This window comes from Hyperolius riggenbachi, chromosome 8 (genome assembly GCF_040937935.1).
Source record: "Hyperolius riggenbachi isolate aHypRig1 chromosome 8, aHypRig1.pri, whole genome shotgun sequence".
Classification (NCBI taxonomy): domain Eukaryota; kingdom Metazoa; phylum Chordata; class Amphibia; order Anura; family Hyperoliidae; genus Hyperolius; species Hyperolius riggenbachi.
In genome coordinates this window covers 198,644,843-198,661,344 of record NC_090653.1, presented here as the reverse complement: position 1 = coordinate 198,661,344, position 16,502 = coordinate 198,644,843, and the positions used below count along the sequence as shown (strand labels likewise).

General features: G+C 42.0%; 2 protein-coding genes across 2 annotated transcripts; both read right to left on the bottom strand.

The window, feature by feature from the left end:
- Positions 1 to 1,589: 1,589 nt before the first annotated feature.
- On the bottom strand, positions 1,590 to 5,601 carry LOC137528419 (uncharacterized protein DDB_G0288805-like). The gene is made up of 2 exons (XM_068249710.1): positions 5,359 to 5,601; positions 1,590 to 3,683 (listed from the first exon to the last, which is right to left on the bottom strand). Exons 1-2 carry the CDS (start codon positions 5,456 to 5,458, stop codon positions 2,689 to 2,691), a joined length of 1,095 nt encoding a protein of 364 aa, XP_068105811.1. The 5' UTR covers positions 5,459 to 5,601; the 3' UTR covers positions 1,590 to 2,688.
- A 2,657-nt stretch (positions 5,602 to 8,258) lies between these two features.
- On the bottom strand, positions 8,259 to 9,782 carry LOC137527430 (uncharacterized). Its single transcript, XM_068247946.1, has one exon. It carries the CDS (start codon positions 9,780 to 9,782, stop codon positions 8,259 to 8,261), a length of 1,524 nt encoding a protein of 507 aa, XP_068104047.1.
- Between the last annotated feature and the right edge of the window lie 6,720 nt (positions 9,783 to 16,502).

The following is a 16,502-nucleotide window of genomic DNA, read 5'->3' as shown; positions in this document are numbered from 1 at the left end:
GGTCAATAGTGTATAAAAACTTTGTTTTGTCTGATAGCGACAATTGACTGTAAGTGACAGTAACATAAGATAAAAGAAATTGTATGGCACCGCAGCTCGGCCGGTGCATTTTCCTCAATTGTGATCTTTTCTCAGGCCTTGCTCTTAAAGATAACCGGAGGTGGGTTTGAAATATATTATCTGCATACATAGGCTGGATCTGCCTATACAGCCCAGCCTCTATTGCTATCCCAAACCCCCCTAAGGTCCCCCTTTACTCTGCAATCCCTCATAAATCACAGCCACGCTGATGACAAACAGCTTGTCAGAGGTGGCTGTGTTTCTATGAATAGTGTCAGCATGCTGCTTTCCCCCCACTCCTGCATAACTCCAGTCCCGCCCTGCATCCCTTCCCTCCTTGATGATTGGAGGGAATGGACGGGGGCAGGGAACGAGACCGGAGGGAAGGGCGGTGGAGCAGCTGAGACTGACACTACTGATGTAAACACAGCCTCACACCACGGCTGTGATTTATGAGGGATTGCATAGTGCAAGGGGACTGGAGTGGGGTTTTGAGTAGTAACATAGGTTGGGCTGTATAGGCAGATCCAGCCTCTTTATGCAGATAACATTCTTTAAACCCTGCTCTTAAAGTTCCTCCTTAACTTATTGGATGTATATGACTTATTTGAGTAGGCCATGTAAGTATTGGCAGGGCCGGCCCGCCCATGAGGCGGGGTGAAACGTTTGCCTCAGGCGGCGCTTCTGAGGGGGCGGCACCCGCCCGTCCGTGGGTGTGGAGTGCCGCCCGAGCTGGAGGTAAGAGCGGGCAGGAAGGGGGTATTGGGGCTAGCGGCGGGGAGGGGGGTCGGACCCCCCCCATCCCTCGCCTGGGTCCCCCATCCTCCGCTCCCCTCCAGCTTGTTATGCGCGCTGGCTGGCTGGCTGGCTGCGGCTGTAAGAGGCAACGGGCGGGGATCACTCACCTCTTCCTCGTTCCAACGTGCGCTCCACTGACGTCACTTCCTGCGGCATAGCAGGAAGTGACGTCAGTGGAGCGCAGGCTGAACGAGGAAGAGATGAGTGATCCCCGCCCGTTGCCTCTTACAGCTGCAGCCAGCCAGCCAGCGCGCATAACAAGCTGGAGGGGAGCGGAGGACGGGGGACCCAGGCGAGGGAGGGGGGGGTCCGACCCCCCTCCCCGCCGCTAGCCCCAATACCCCCTTCCTGCCCGCTATCCCCTCCAGCTCGGGCGGCCCCCCCACACCCACGTGGGGCGCAGCGGCGATTTCTTTAAAGTTTGCCTCAGGCGGCAAATGGTCTAGGGCCGGGCCTGAGTATTGTTGTATTGTAGGCAATGACTGAAGTCAGTGAAAATGACAGAGCCGTTATAAGTATCCAAAGAATGGATACGTTAACTTTTACTTTTACAAATTAAATCTTTGAACAGTTGTGAAGATCAACTTGCATTACAACAACATAAATAACTGTTATTCACACTATGCTGAGATTGAGTAATCCAAAATGATTACTCACTTTGAAATAACTTCAAACAACTGTAAGAAATATCATCTTAGGAGTAAAAAAAATTTTCAATCAATGTGCATAGTTTGAATATGTTACCTTATTTAGCTATCTATTTTGAACATTGTACCCCAAAAATGTTTTTCAAGTAAACAGTAACGTGACATGTAATCATGTTAAACCTTACACTTATGGATACACAGTGATGGGGTGGAGTGAAAAAGATTAGAAGCTTCCCGATGCTTGTAATGGTTCATACACAAAGACACTTGGTTCCCGCAGCTAATCACCGATGCTCGGGCTAAGCGTCGGCTTCAAGGGAAACAAAGAGGAAAGTGAAATTATTTTATACATACATGGGTCTTAACGCAGCTCCACAAACAGTAATCGCTCCCACAACGCGGTCCTACGCTTCCTCCTTTTGCCTGGTGTGTGTCACATCCTTAAAGGGGAGGGTACACATTAAGCCAGTGAAGTGCGCTCTGTGCGCATGTACAGCAGCCGCTGGAGAGGTAAGCATGGAGCAGACTTCCGACTGGACAATCACCAGGGAAGGACGTGACCCACAATACAAAACGGAGTACATTGAGGATCCCGTCGTGGGAGATATTAGTCTTTATGTAGCTGCTGGAAGACCAAGGTATGTACAAATAACTTTACCGCTTTCCTCTCTAGTTCCATTTAATTTATGAAGATTAAGACTTTAAAGTATAAAATCCATGGTCCCTTCTTCCATCTCCTGAATCATGCTGATGTCAGTAGTAGCGTACTACGGACACACAGAACACTGTGTGCCTGCGTAGTACGCTACAGCTAACACGAGCGTGAGGAATGGCACGCCAATGCTTGTATAGATTTTATTAAACTACAAGGTCTCACATGCCTTTTTAGCAAACTGTAGGCCAAGCCAAGAGCATGGTTCATTACCTGGACGGTCATTGGATGCCCGCGAGTGACCATTACAAGCACAGGTAACCTTAAAAAAAAAAAAATGTGTGAATCCTCATATTTTCCATAGTAAAATAATGAAATCCTTGATTTACATTGTGTTTACAGATCGCAAAAGAGCAGGGTTTTTTGGGGGGGTTTCTGAAAAAGAACTTCTTATTTTGTTATGGGCATATGTTAATTTTTTGGGCAATGGGAAAAAAAATGGTATTACTGTTGAAGTACTATTCCGTAGCTCTAATCCTCGAAATCGGAACTCTCTGCCTGTCTGTAATTGTTTTTGTGTTTTCTACGCTTGTTTTTTTGTTTCATTTCCTTCAGCATTCCCTTTTGGTTATCCAACATTTGTTTCTGTCCCTCAGCTATGGTAGCCAGTAACTGTAGAGTTGTTTGTTGTACCTCTAGTAATTTGCATGTCATATCAAACTCCCTGTTGTGAGCAGGCACTATTTGCATACTACCACTGCAAGGTGTAGTACTTAGTTGTGCATGTTTGTAATATGGTTGAACGGCTTGACAATTAGATTTGGCTTTACTTTTTCTACCTGATGGTACCTGTGACTTTTGTTTTCCTGCTCTGCCAATAACTATGTCTTCACTAATACTACTATTTTGTGAATCAGAGTGTAAATTACCACAACCACTATCACTTCCAGCATGTACTGCATCATGAACTTCAAAATCTACCGATGGTCTGCAACTTGGACGACTGACATTCGTAAGCACGTTATCAGTGGATTTTTCTTTACCTACACTTCGTTGACTTGATTGCTGCCTATTGTTTACATTGTGTGCACAATCATTATCATTAGTAACCAAACTATCACTGATGTTGTTAACATTTGTGGTAGTAGATTTTTTTTTCGATAATTTAACTGTATTTTGTACTGCAGTTCCGTCTGTTTGCCTTGTATGTTGCGTATCAGAGACTTTTGTCACGTTAAGTAACTCACAATGTTCCTGGTTTTTACCGTGTCCACGCTTTTCTGATCTTCTGCCATTTTCTGCCATTTTGTTTCCAACACTGCTTTTATCTGCTGTTGCATTGCAAGAATTAGCTTTCTGTGGAATGATAGTGTGATTATTTACCTTCTTTACAGGTAAGTTCATTGTTTCTTGGTCTCTTTCTGAAGGTTCTTCAGGTTGGTCATGCTGATTTGCAGTGTTTGACGAAGCGTAGCTTGCGTAGTCTGGTGGATTGGAGGTTTTCCTTTTTCTGTAAGGTCTTGTAACTGGTTGAGAAGGAGAACATTGAGTTCATGTGGTTTGATATGCATACAACCTTCACATACAACAATTAAAACTACAAAAAAGTGTACTTCAAAGTAATTAAAGTTTCAAAAACCATTAATATATTAAGATGCATCGTAGTGACTGTTAGTAGTTGAAAAACAAAACCACAATGCTGAAATAGTCCTGCAAACACTGTTCTCTTAATATACATACCCATCTCATCAATTAGATCGCTGTTTTCAAAAATGTTTTAACTTTTCATACCTCACAACCTCCATTGGTCTTTATAAAAGCAATATAATAACAGGGCTAATACAACAATGGTAAAATACTGTTAGATTACGCCCCTTTTCACAAGGTCCATAAAATTTGCTTTTTTAGCTTATGGGCTTATAAAAAAAGAGTATAACATATGCCGGATGAATTTTGAAGGTGAGCTGTTGTGAAGGTGACCTTGATGCCTATTTTGAACAATGGTTGTAAAGCGGAGTGAGGAAAGTAAAACTTATTTAAGAAGTGATAAAGAGTCTGGCATATATATATATATATATATATATATATATATACATGTAAGCAATGCTACTTCACTTGCACTGCTTGTGATCATCTACCTTTAAAAACATTACTACTAACCCTTGAATGAATAAGCAGGATTTTTTTATACATTACAACAGTAATGTACACTTAAAGACACCAAATGGATAACACGGTCATACATGAAAAAATTAAGGACCGCGTAAGACACATTCGGGGCGTCAAAGTGGCAGCCTTACGGACCGCCAAAGGCGCAAACGTGGCGGTTAACGAAGGCGTGCCCGGGGAGCCATCGCGTCACTGACGACGTGCGTTGCCCACTGCAACTGGTTCCGTCCACAAGCAGCTACAGCTTGCTGGCCTTTTCCAAGCGCTGGCGAGCTGCTAACTCAACCATCGACGCATACCAAGCATATGATTTGTTTTTCAATATATACTAAGCGTATCATACAGGCTGCCTCCTGCCCTGGTGGTCACAATGTTTAAGGTACCACCAGGGCAGGCTGCAGCCACCCTAGTCTGCAACAAGCACACTGATCCTCCACCACCCCTGGCCCCTGATCGTCACAGCAACACTCCGATCTTCCCCCGGCCAACCGCCAAACCACCTACTTCAAAACAAAACATCCACCTAATCACCCATCAATCACTCCATGTCACTTTCTTTCAAACTTTTTATTTGTTTATGGACCTAACTGCCACCCGGGCCCCCCCAGCACCGTTCATTCTCCCAGACCACACCATCCACCACCCCTGTAAACTGTACACTGTCCCCCCTTGTAATAAGCCAACGAACATCACCTTTCAATCACCGATCAATCAGTCATCAATCGTTAGCTGTCACTTCCAACCATCACATCAGAACATAACATGGCGCTAGTGCGCATATGATTACCCTTCCACGACATTATTACTCTCTAAAAACTGTCATCCTATATGCTCCCTAGTGCATTGTTTACATCTGTTCTTTCCTCTAAACACCCACTAATTAACCATCAATCAATTAACCTTCAATCACCCATCAATCGTTCACTATCACCCCCCCTAATACTTTGCAGAAGGGACATCTAGTGAACCTAAGGATGCATATTATTTACATTTATTGAACGTTAAAATAAATTTATTACAATTTGTCCTTACCGAACCGTCGAGCAACTTTGGGCATAGACCGCACTGTATTTCTAACTAATTCTTGCCAGCGGTTATACTCTGCATCCTGTATGTCTCGGTCTTCCATCATCTTTACAACGAGACGTCTACACTGTTGAAACCGCTTTCTGCATCTCTCTCCTGTACGCCTAACCTTTTTAATTTCGGAAACCTTGGTAAACAAAAATGTAGCAAGAAAATGAAAAGTTTAAATTAAGCAGTGCAACCCTTAATACATATACAGGCCATTGTGACGCAAAGTGCATACATAAACTTATTGGTAGTTAATACAGGCACATTATGATGTCAATGCAGAACTCTGCCTTTTTCATAGAGTTCTTCTAAATTTATCTTTTGACAGGTGCATCCAAAAATGCTACATATGCTTACATGTACAATTTTGAAGACAGCAGTATTAATTTTTAAGGCATAGTACCTGTGCCTGTCTTCTCTAGAGAATAAAGCGTCTGTGGAGTATGAGGTGTTATTGTGAAGTCAACTTATGCCGGAATCAAAGAGTTGATAGTGCCTAAGCATCCCTATCAGTGTGCACCGAACATTTAAACATATACTGGAATATAAATTGAAGGCATGGCTAGCAGAAAAGTGTTGTGGTTGACTAAATTCTCAACCACAAAAAAATGTTGTTATCTAAAATTTTCAACTCCTGGTGTTCTGTTACAAAAGTAATTCAAATATTAACAGTCATTTGAATGAAAACAGCAGAGAGATGTGGTTAAAATTTCCCTTCTTGATTAAACATTAAAGGATACCGGAGACTGATGAAAATTAAAGTATTATACATACGTTGGGCTTCCTACAGCACCCTTCAGGCTAATCAGTCCAGCGCTGTCCTCAACCATCCGGATCTACCGCTATGAGTACTGGAAATTCAGCCAGTCATCGCTGTCCGTCCACATGTCGCTCACACAGCCAGGAACATTTTTCACCTGCACAATAGTGCTGCACAGGTGTACTATGCTCCTGAGGACAGAGTGTGTATGCACAGTACATCCGACTGGCTCAAGTACCATCACTACATAGCAGAACATCACGTTGGATGGAGAAGGACAACGATGGACTGATTGGCCTGAAGATGGCTGCAGGAAGCACCAGGTATGTATAAAAAAATATTTTCTTCTTTCTCAGGTTTTCTTTGTTACACAGTAGTACTATACTCTACATATGCATTACTATCCGAGCTGCAGGGAATCCAAATACATTTAACACAGAGGTGTTGTTTTTTTACAATCTCCTCATTCCACAGCACACTACCTGCACATCATTCTTACATGAACCCACATTTTACTTGCCTAGGGCCTTATATTTGTCCTTTCTTCTGGATTGTACCGTTCACAAGTACTCAATCTTAAGAAGGACTATTTTTATTTTACAGTGAAACAATTTAGTACTCTACACTTCCTTCTCACTTCTGCTGTCTGTTAAAATGCATAAGATTTGTAATGTTAGACAAGAATGTAATGTCACTTAATTGTAATAAAAAATATTGTAATGTGCAAATTAAAGGAGTTTGCGTCGAGGAGTCTTAGTCGGAGGCTGAGTTGGAGGAATCTTAAACTGAGGATTTTCAGTTGGTGTTTTTTTGGACAAACTACACATGATGAGGGATAACACCGAGTTACTAAGGATGGCGTGCCAAACCTCATTAGGATCCTGAGGCTTCACGCTACCTAGGTGAGTAGCCACGCAGGTGATATTTTCGGAATTTCAAATGTTTTATAATTAATTATATTTACTTAATTCCTACACTATTATTGCTGTTACAAATATGCAGTATTTATGTATGTCAACTTGCAACTGTCTTCCAACTAGGCCTGAAAGATAAATCGAATTTAAATCGAAATCGCGATCAACAAGTTCACAATTTCGGATTCGTGTAAGTGGTCAATATCGTGACATTTCCACAAGGGGGAAGTTTGGAGACACTGCTTGAAACGTCAAAATCACCGTGTATGTGACCCGCAGTGTCAGTCAGATCTTCCACAGGAGTCCAACGCTGTCCATCCTCTCTTGCCGTCTGCTGGTTCTTGTGCACGGCATACTTCCTGGTTCCTGTATGTCATGTGACATACAATAAGTAGGCCATGCATTAGAGCCTGCAGGACACGAAGTTGATAGACTGGCATCGCTAGGCTCATGCTGGAAGGTAGGTATAGAACTACCGCAGCTTAGTGGACAGAGCGTGCACAGGGAGACAAAAAGGGAACAAAAAGAGACACAAAAGGGACAAAAGAAAGGCCCAGAGGGGGCACAGAGAGACAAAAGGGGCACAAAGAGAGACACAAAGGTAGCAAGACAGAGAGAGGCCAAGATGGTGCAGAGAGAGACACAGAGGGGACAAAAAAAAAAACAGGGGACACTGAAAAAGACGGGGCACAATAGGGGGAGAGACAGAGAGAGAGAGAGAGAGAGAGAGAGAGAGAGAGAGAGAGAGAAAGGGGGCACAAAGACACAGAGTGCAGAAAGAGAGACGGGACAGAAAGACACAGAGGGGGAACAAAGCTTAATTTGAAGCAAATCGTGAATCGAATCGAAATCGTGATTTGCAACAGAAATCGCTCAATTCAATTTTTTCATACAATCGTTCAGGCCTACTTCCAACTATACAGAATATTATAATCAGCTGCTTTCAAATGACCTTTACTGCGTATTCACTATCTTGTCTCAGGGGCTAAATGAAATGGAAATTTCTCATTACAAACAGGTAAGAGGAGATTTCAGTGCACATAACTGAGGTCAAGCAAATTACAACACATGTGAGGGGCATGTAGATAACAACATTATACATTTGAATGACAGATTTGAAAAAAAAGTATGTTACAAAGAGGTAGTACACTATTAAAAAGATACAGTACTTTTGGCGTTAATTCTCAGTATTGAAAAGTAATCAATGAATTGGTAATGATAACTTGATAGAAATTTGTGTTTACCTTTTCTCCTATGTACTTCCACTTCTGATTTTTCATCCGACGAACATCTTCATTCTTATCCCTCTTTAACAGAAACTCATAATCTGCACATACGAAGCGACACAACATCAGATTTTCTGCAATTGTAAATTTTGGCATTCTACTAATCCCACCTTTGGATTGCTGGGAATTATTAATGATCGTTTCATTAAAACTCTCGTCCACGTTATTTGCATTGGCCTCTTCGTTTGTTTGCATATTACCATGCCTGCCCATGTCAGAATCATTCCTATGCAATTCAGAATTGTCTAGTACATTTTCATTCACAACAACCACATCAGAATTCTCTGGTGCACTGTCATTTGCATGATCTGGAAGCACTGCAATTCGTTGTCGGTTATGATTATCACAGTCATTAACTTCTGAAATAAGTGTGTCAGTATCAACATCTTCTTGTGAATCATTATTATCTTCAGCACTGTCATGAACTGAGTACTCATCACCAAGAAAACTGCTATCATCATCTCCCCAACCGTCTGAGGAGCTTCGGTTTCCTTGAAAATCATTGACGCTGGTTGTAGGTTCATAATCTTCATAATTAGATGAACCTTGTTCACTATCCTGATCCTCTACACATTCTTGTCCTTCTGCAACATCCTGAACACTCTTATTGTCATCCTCCTCTTCATCATCACAATCTCTGTGTTTTGAATTATTGTTATGCTCCTGTACATTTTCTGCATCCTTAGATTGATTAAAATAATTTTCCTCATGCACATTCGCTTGGTTTGCATCTTGGTCAGATTCCTTTTCTGTATGTCCAATGTCTAATTCCCTATCAAAACTAACATGCACATCATTCTCAAGGGTCTCCACCGTGTTTTGACAGGCAGGTCTTGTACTGAGATCTAATGCTTCCTCGCCCTCATCGTCAGAATCAATGTTATCATCTAGTGCAAGTCTGAAGTTCACAATTTCACTTGCGGTATCAATAAGTAATGGTTCACGCATAGAAACTCCTTCAAAATTGTCCATCAACTCCATATCTATGGGATTTTCACTACTAAGATTGACGTCATTATTAGAATTTGAGGCCTGCTCGTTCATGGAACCTTCGTGCGTTTCCTCAACTAGGCCCTGGTTTTCTAAGTTTTGGTTTTGTGATGATGAATCTTGATTATTTTCTAAATTCACAATATCTACAGGACTAGCCACAGTTGCTTTCTCCATAGGTACTAAAAAAATTGTAACTGTTTGGGATTGCTCATCTACCACTGGCATCAATGGCTGCTGCGTCACACTACTTGTGTCAGACAATGTCTGACATGCGTCACCTGCATTGACGTTTTCGTCCTCGGGAATCTGCTCAGATACCTCTTTTTTCTTGTTAACACGCTTTCCGTGAGCTGCACCGTGCTCGTCGTCGCAGTTCCCACATCGCCGCTGTCTGGAGATCCTAGTGGGACGTCCGCGTTTGCCCGGCATTGTGTTTCGCTGTCTCGTCACGGCACGCCACCTCTTCTCCACCACAGCGCCAGAGGAAAGGGCGTAACTGGCCGCAAACCATACGTAATCACGTGTGCGCGGGACTTAACTCCCGTCACGTGACTTCATTCCCGCGGTACCCGTACTTCAGAAGCGCAGATGAAGTTTCCCTGACGTCAGGAAATTTAATTTAGATTTTAGCGCGCCCATGACCAAAATGCGGGAGAGTATCTGATTTGTGAAAAAATGACACGTCACCAAATAAAGATTTTGCTAACCAATCACATGCCTATTTTTTTTTTTTTTTTAACATAATTCATTTCTGCCTGTTTGATTGACACAAGTGAACACCAATGGGGAATTGAGAATTTTTTTATACTGTACATAAATGCATCCTTCAGTGTGTGTTAGCACACACTTGTCCGTGCACCAGTGATCAATTTATTAGTGAGAACTCCGTCAGCATAGTTGAAGAAGGATTCCAGCTTATGAATGTGAGTTCAACAATACTAATGTATTGAGTATATGTTTCTAAATTTAAAGGAGATAATGTATTTTTCTGTTTGCGGGTAGAAATATTAATATTATCTGGGCAACCGAAATTTAAATTAAAATTTCACAATAAGTACCAATTACTTTCAAAGATGTTTTAAAAACAGGTGTTTGATAGGTTTTACAGTGGAATATCCTTAGTTTTCAATCGAAAGATGGGTAGTTGAGTCGAGTCTGCTGCAATAACTGTTTATTTACTTGGAAATTTGTTGTTTTTTTTTTTTTTTGGGTGAACAAAGTATAAATCAATCTTTTCATGTATGGTGCAAAACCACATTATTTCATACCAATAATAAAACCTGGTTATTGTTGTTTATTGATTGGTTCTTTTGTGATTCGGTTATTTACTTGGAGTGGAGTGATCCAACTCTATGCAGTAGTATGCAGGAACATTTTTTTAGTAAGGAAGTTCCGCTGCAAATGTTCATTCGGCCCTCAAAAACAAAATTATTACAGTTATATTTTCTAGAAGAATACCATTGAAATAGAGACGTTGTTAATACTTGTACACAGAATCTAAAAAAAATTTTTGCTGAGGTTTTTAACATTTTAGGGATTGGGACGTGCCTTACATTTGGCCAAAAAAATATTAATGTTACATCCTCTTTTTAAAGTGATACTGTAGGCCAGTCGTGTGAAAATGAGTTTTAGTTAACCGGGCCTTATAATGTTCCACCCCAGACATCCCAGGACCGCAAAGCCACTCTACAATGCTCCTGCCCCGCCTCCAGTTGACTTTTGGTATTTAATACTTTAAAGTCTTAAAAACACTACAACAGCATTGACGTATCCTAGCTCCACCTGATAGCACCAGGAGCATAGTGCGCAGACCCAAGACCACAGTGGACTTCAGATTAAAAATACATGTGCCATCAGCGGGACCGACGACATGGCAATTTCATGCGCAATGGTGTTATGACTTTAACCACTCATAACGCGCGTCGGCAAAGTGACAGCAGCAGGACCAGCGACGAAGTTCTGCGTCGCCGGCTGCAGGATAATTAATCAGGAAGCAGCCGCTCGTGTGAGCGTCTGCTTCCTGTCAATTCACGGCGTGAATAGCCTGCAGGCCGCCGATGCCCCCCCCCCCCCCAACATGCCTGCAGGCAGGAGCGATCAGACCCCCCCTGCACATCATCCCCATATGGGGGAAATAAGGGTGGCAATCTGATCGCTCTGTGTGTCCGTTGATCTGTGCTGGGGGCTGCAGAGCCCACACAGAACACCTCAAAACAAACAGCGCCGGTCGTTAATGGGGGGTAAAGGGTGGGTCCTCAAGTGGTTAAAATCATAAATTCAAAAAGTGAAATGGAGGCGGGCCCGGAGCATCGGTGAGTGGATGCGCGTGCACGTAAAGATTAAGTGATTGATGCCTGTACCTTGTTTGTGCGTCTCCACAGATTGACTTGGACTGCATCCAAACCGCCTGCCTGTCCGTGGCCTTCCCTTTTTTCCAGCCGCCTGCTCCTCAGTGTCCACTCGGCACCTAAGTGCGACTGCCTGTTGGCTTGGTAAGTAGTTGAGATGGTGGGAGGAGCTGGGAAGGGCTTTTCTCTCAACTTTACCGAGCTGAAAGACTAACTTAGGCCTGTACCTTGTTTGTGCTTCTCCACAGATTGACTTGGACTGCAGCCAAACCGCCTGCCTGTCCGTGGCCTTCCCTTTTTTCCAGCCGCCTGCTCCTCAGTGTCCACTCGGCACCTAAGTGCGACTGCCTGTTGGCTTGGTAAGTAGTTGAGATGGTGGGAGGAGCTGGGAAGGGCTTTTCTCTCAACTTTACCGAGCTGAAAGACTAACTTAGGCCTGTACCTTGTTTGTGCTTCTCCACAGATTGACTTGGACTGCAGCCAAACCGCCTGCCTGTCCGTGGCCTTCCCTTTTTTCCAGCCGCCTGCTCCTCAGTGTCCACTCGGCACCTAAGTGCGACTGCCTGTTGGCTTGGTAAGTAGTTGAGATGGTGGGAGGAGCTGGGAAGGGCTTTTCTCTCAACTTTACCGAGCTGAAAGACTAACTTAGGCCTGTACCTTGTTTGTGCTTCTCCACAGATTGACTTGGACTGCAGCCAAACCGCCTGCCTGTCCGTGGCCTTCCCTTTTTTCCAGCCGCCTGCTCCTCAGTGTCCACTCGGCACCTAAGTGCGACTGCCTGTTGGCTTGGTAAGTAGTTGAGATGGTGGGAGGAGCTGGAAGGGCTTTTCTCTCAACTTTACCGAGCTGAAAGACTAACTTAGGCCTGTACCTTGTTTGTGCTTCTCCACAGATTGACTTGGACTGCAGCCAAACCGCCTGCCTGTCCGTGGCCTTCCCTTTTTTCCAGCCGCCTGCTCCTCAGTGTCCACTCGGCACCTAAGTGCGACTGCCTGTTGGCTTGGTAAGTAGTTGAGATGGTGGGAGGAGCTGTGAAGGGCTTTTCTCTCAACTTTACCGAGCTGAAAGACTAACTTAGGCCTGTACCTTGTTTGTGCTTCTCCACAGATTGACTTGGACTGCATCCAAACCGCCTGCCTGTCCGTGGCCTTCCCTTTTTTCCAGCCGCCTGCTCCTCAGTGTCCACTCGGCACCTAAGTGCGACTGCCTGTTGGCTTGGTAAGTAGTTGAGATGGTGGGAGGAGCTGTGAAGGGCTTTTCTCTCAACTTTACCGAGCTGAAAGACTAACTTAGGCCTGTACCTTGTTTGTGCTTCTCCACAGATTGACTTGGACTGCAGCCAAACCGCCTGCCTGTCCGTGGCCCTTTCGTGACATTCCGGACCTTGATTGTTGGGAACCCGCCTGCTTGTCCGTGGACCTTCGGGACGTTAGTGAAACAGCCTGTTGGTTAGGTAAGTAAGTAATGTAAGAGAGTGATCATGTGCATTTTGTATGTATAGGTGAGACAAAAATAGAGGATTTATGGCACTGACTTGCTTTTAATTTTTCATAGGTTTATTTCGATTGAGTTGCGTCAGTTGAGGGCAAGCCCGTATCTCTGTCTTCATATCCCCGTCCTTCCTTTGTGGTAAATTAATGTTCAGCTTTGGTTCTGTGTAATTTTTATAAGATATCTAAAGAATAGGTCAATGATGCAGTTTTATTTTTCTTTCATAGGTTAACTCATTGTGTTTGGTCCCCGTTTAGAGTGATTTTAAATTTTTGGACTGTACTCGTCCGTTATCGCTGTAAGTATATGTAAATGTCGGTTGATATTTTGTTACATCAATGAAATTTGATATTGAAAACACTACAACATTATTCACATAACAATAATGTGCATTATTATTATAATGGATGTTAAATTTAGGTTAATTGTGCTTTAGGTCATATGGTTTTGAAGTAATGACCAAGCTCCATTGTGCTATCTAGAATTGTTTACTAAAGAATACTCACACACAATGGGGTTGCCATGACCATGATATTAAGTAATTATATTTTGCTACAATTATAAGTTTTCACATATACTTAATAACACATTTTAAATATTAAATTATAACAAACTTTAACAACAACGATAAATGCAATTGTTTACAAAAATAAAGTTGATAATAAAAAAAAATTTTTTACTTACTACAAATTTACTTACTCATACAGGTTTCTTAATACTTAGATTGATGTTCATCTCTCTCTCTCTCTCTCTCTCTCTCTCTCTCTCTCTCTCTCTCTCTCTCTCTCTCTCTCTCTCTCTCTCTCTCTCTCTCTCTCTCTCTCTCTCTCTCTCTCTCTCTCTCTCTCTCTCTCAAACTCTCTCTCTCTCTCTCTCTCTCTCAAACTCTCTCTCTCTCTCTCTCTCTCTCTCTCTCTCTCTCTCTCAAACGCTCTATCCATTTCTATCTCTCTCTCCACTCCCTCAATGACTCTCTCTCTCTGTCTCTCTATCACACTCTCCCACCCACCTCCATCAACGCTTCTACCCTCCTGCCATATATGTATATCTCTTTTTCTATCGGTCTCTCTGAATGTATGTTTCTCTATCTCTTTATCTCACTCATATTCATTCTCTCTCTCTCTCTCTCTCTCTCTCTCTCTCTCTCTCTCTCTCTCTCTCTCTCTCTCTCTCTCTCTCTCTCTCTCTCTCTCTCTCTCTCTCTCTCTATCTCTCTCTATCTCTATCTCTAATTCTATCTCTATCTCTATCTCTATCTCTCTATCTCTCTATCTCTATCTCTCTATCTCTATCTCTCTCTCAAACTCTATCTCTCTCTCAAACTCTCTATATCACTCTCTCTCTCACACAATGTCTACATCACTTGCCCTACCTACCTGCCTCCCTCGCTTTCCCTCACCACATCAAACTACGTCCATATCCCTTACACTCACTCACTGAACCCCTTCCCTCCCTCTTTCTTTACAACGCTCTATCGCCATCCAGTCCCTCCATCTCTCTCTATTTATCTATCTCTATTTAAATATAATTCAGAAAAGTACATAGATATATATATATATATATATATATATATATTTACATATATATACACACATACAAATATATAAATATATATATATATGTATATATATATGTATATATATATACATATATATATATATATATATATATATATATATATATATATATATATATATATATATATATATATATATATATATATATATATAAATATATATATATACACACTTACAGTTACTTATCGATTAAGGAGAACAATATATATAACTTGTTAAAAATTTAAATTTGGTTATGAAAGCATATTACACGCTTTACAGGTTATTACACAGGAAACTTAACCTTCTCAATTTGTTTTACTACAGCTGTGGATTTCTCCATTACTGTCAGAAGCAGTCCAAGACAGCTCTTCAGTCCGTCTTTGCTAATTTCTTTATTCTACTGCCGCGTTTTTTAAATTTTTGGACACTCAAGGACGCAAAATGGTAAATATTCAGAATTAAATATAGCGGTTCCTTGTTCAGATTTTGCCATGTGAATAGTTTCACACTGAACTTTAAATTTTACTGTGAACAGAGGCGCAAGCAGGATGAAATCCGATACAATGGTTAACACGTAGATTGGAGAAAGTGGTGTGCTTCTCTCCACATGAGCAGACACGAAATATTGTCTTATTTAATCCTGCCGCCGCCTCTGTGCCCATACAAATTGTATGTATCAAGTACCGGTTGAGGGAAATGTCCACCTTACCTTGTTCATAGGTTCAGAAAGATAATTTGTAATGCTCAGTGAGGAGTGGTGTAATCTCATCACTTGCCTATACCATTGGTTGACTGAATGTTAAAACCAGGTTTTTGATTATATTTCATCTCACTTAATTTGTCATTCACTCTAAAAAAAAGTACCCAATATTGCCCTCTGAGTTCATCCATATTATAAAATTAAAGATGAATGATTCACAAAGTGTAGTTCAATATTAAAAAAAAAAATAAAAAAAATAAAAAAATTAAATAAACTTCATTTAAACAAAAACTGAAAACCGAGTAAGATACATAAAAGAACAAAATCATAACCAAAAATATAAATATATAAATCTAATAAAAAAAATAAAAAATTCTAGACTTGTAAAATTTTGATGTTAGTGACATTGTTTTCTCCCACAAATTCATAAAGTGAATGTAAGTTACGGAGAGTACCAAATTGGTCAGTAATATAGACCGTGGGTTCCCAACATGATGGGCCGTGGGATTTGTAATGGTGGGCCGGGTCGTCTACCTCTGCCACCCGCAACCCCCCCCCCCCCCCCCCACCCCGGACGCCACTTCTGTTACCTTAAAAGCGAACGGCTGCTTACTTACTTATTTACTTATATTTCCGATAGCCTTGACAGCATCACATACAGCAGTGCTTCAAGCTCAGCTGCTGGGAGGGAAGGAAGCAGGACAGCTGTTCACCTGATAGCGGGCATCGACGCTACTGAACGATGCTGACCCGCCTCCTTCACTCCTTCCAGCACATCTCAAGAGCAGGAAGCCCTGCTTTACGAGATGCTTCAAAGGCAATGGGGAATATAAAAAAGGAACTCAACCTAGATACAGACTTGCCGATATACTACATTCAGGATCTACAAAAAGTGGTGGTTTTTGTCCAAAAAAGTTACAACGCACCCCCCAATGGACACAGAGAAACATTTGGGCCCAAGAGTGGCCACCGTGCTTCAAAAAGTTTGTGAACCCTGGTAAAGACAACTAATAAAAAACACAAAAACAGAATGTAACTTCATTATGTATGT

Excerpts from the sequence above, each read along its gene's own strand:
- LOC137528419 (XM_068249710.1), bottom strand. The coding sequence starts at position 5,458 with ATGATGGAAGACCGAGACATACAGGATGCAGAGTATAACCGCTGGCAA. Across the intron at positions 3,684-5,358 it reads CAAAGTTGCTCGACGGTTCG|TTACAAGACCTTACAGAAAA; the intron begins GTAAGGACAAAT and ends CTTCTCAACCAG.
- LOC137527430 (XM_068247946.1), bottom strand. The coding sequence starts at position 9,782 with ATGCCGGGCAAACGCGGACGTCCCACTAGGATCTCCAGACAGCGGCGA.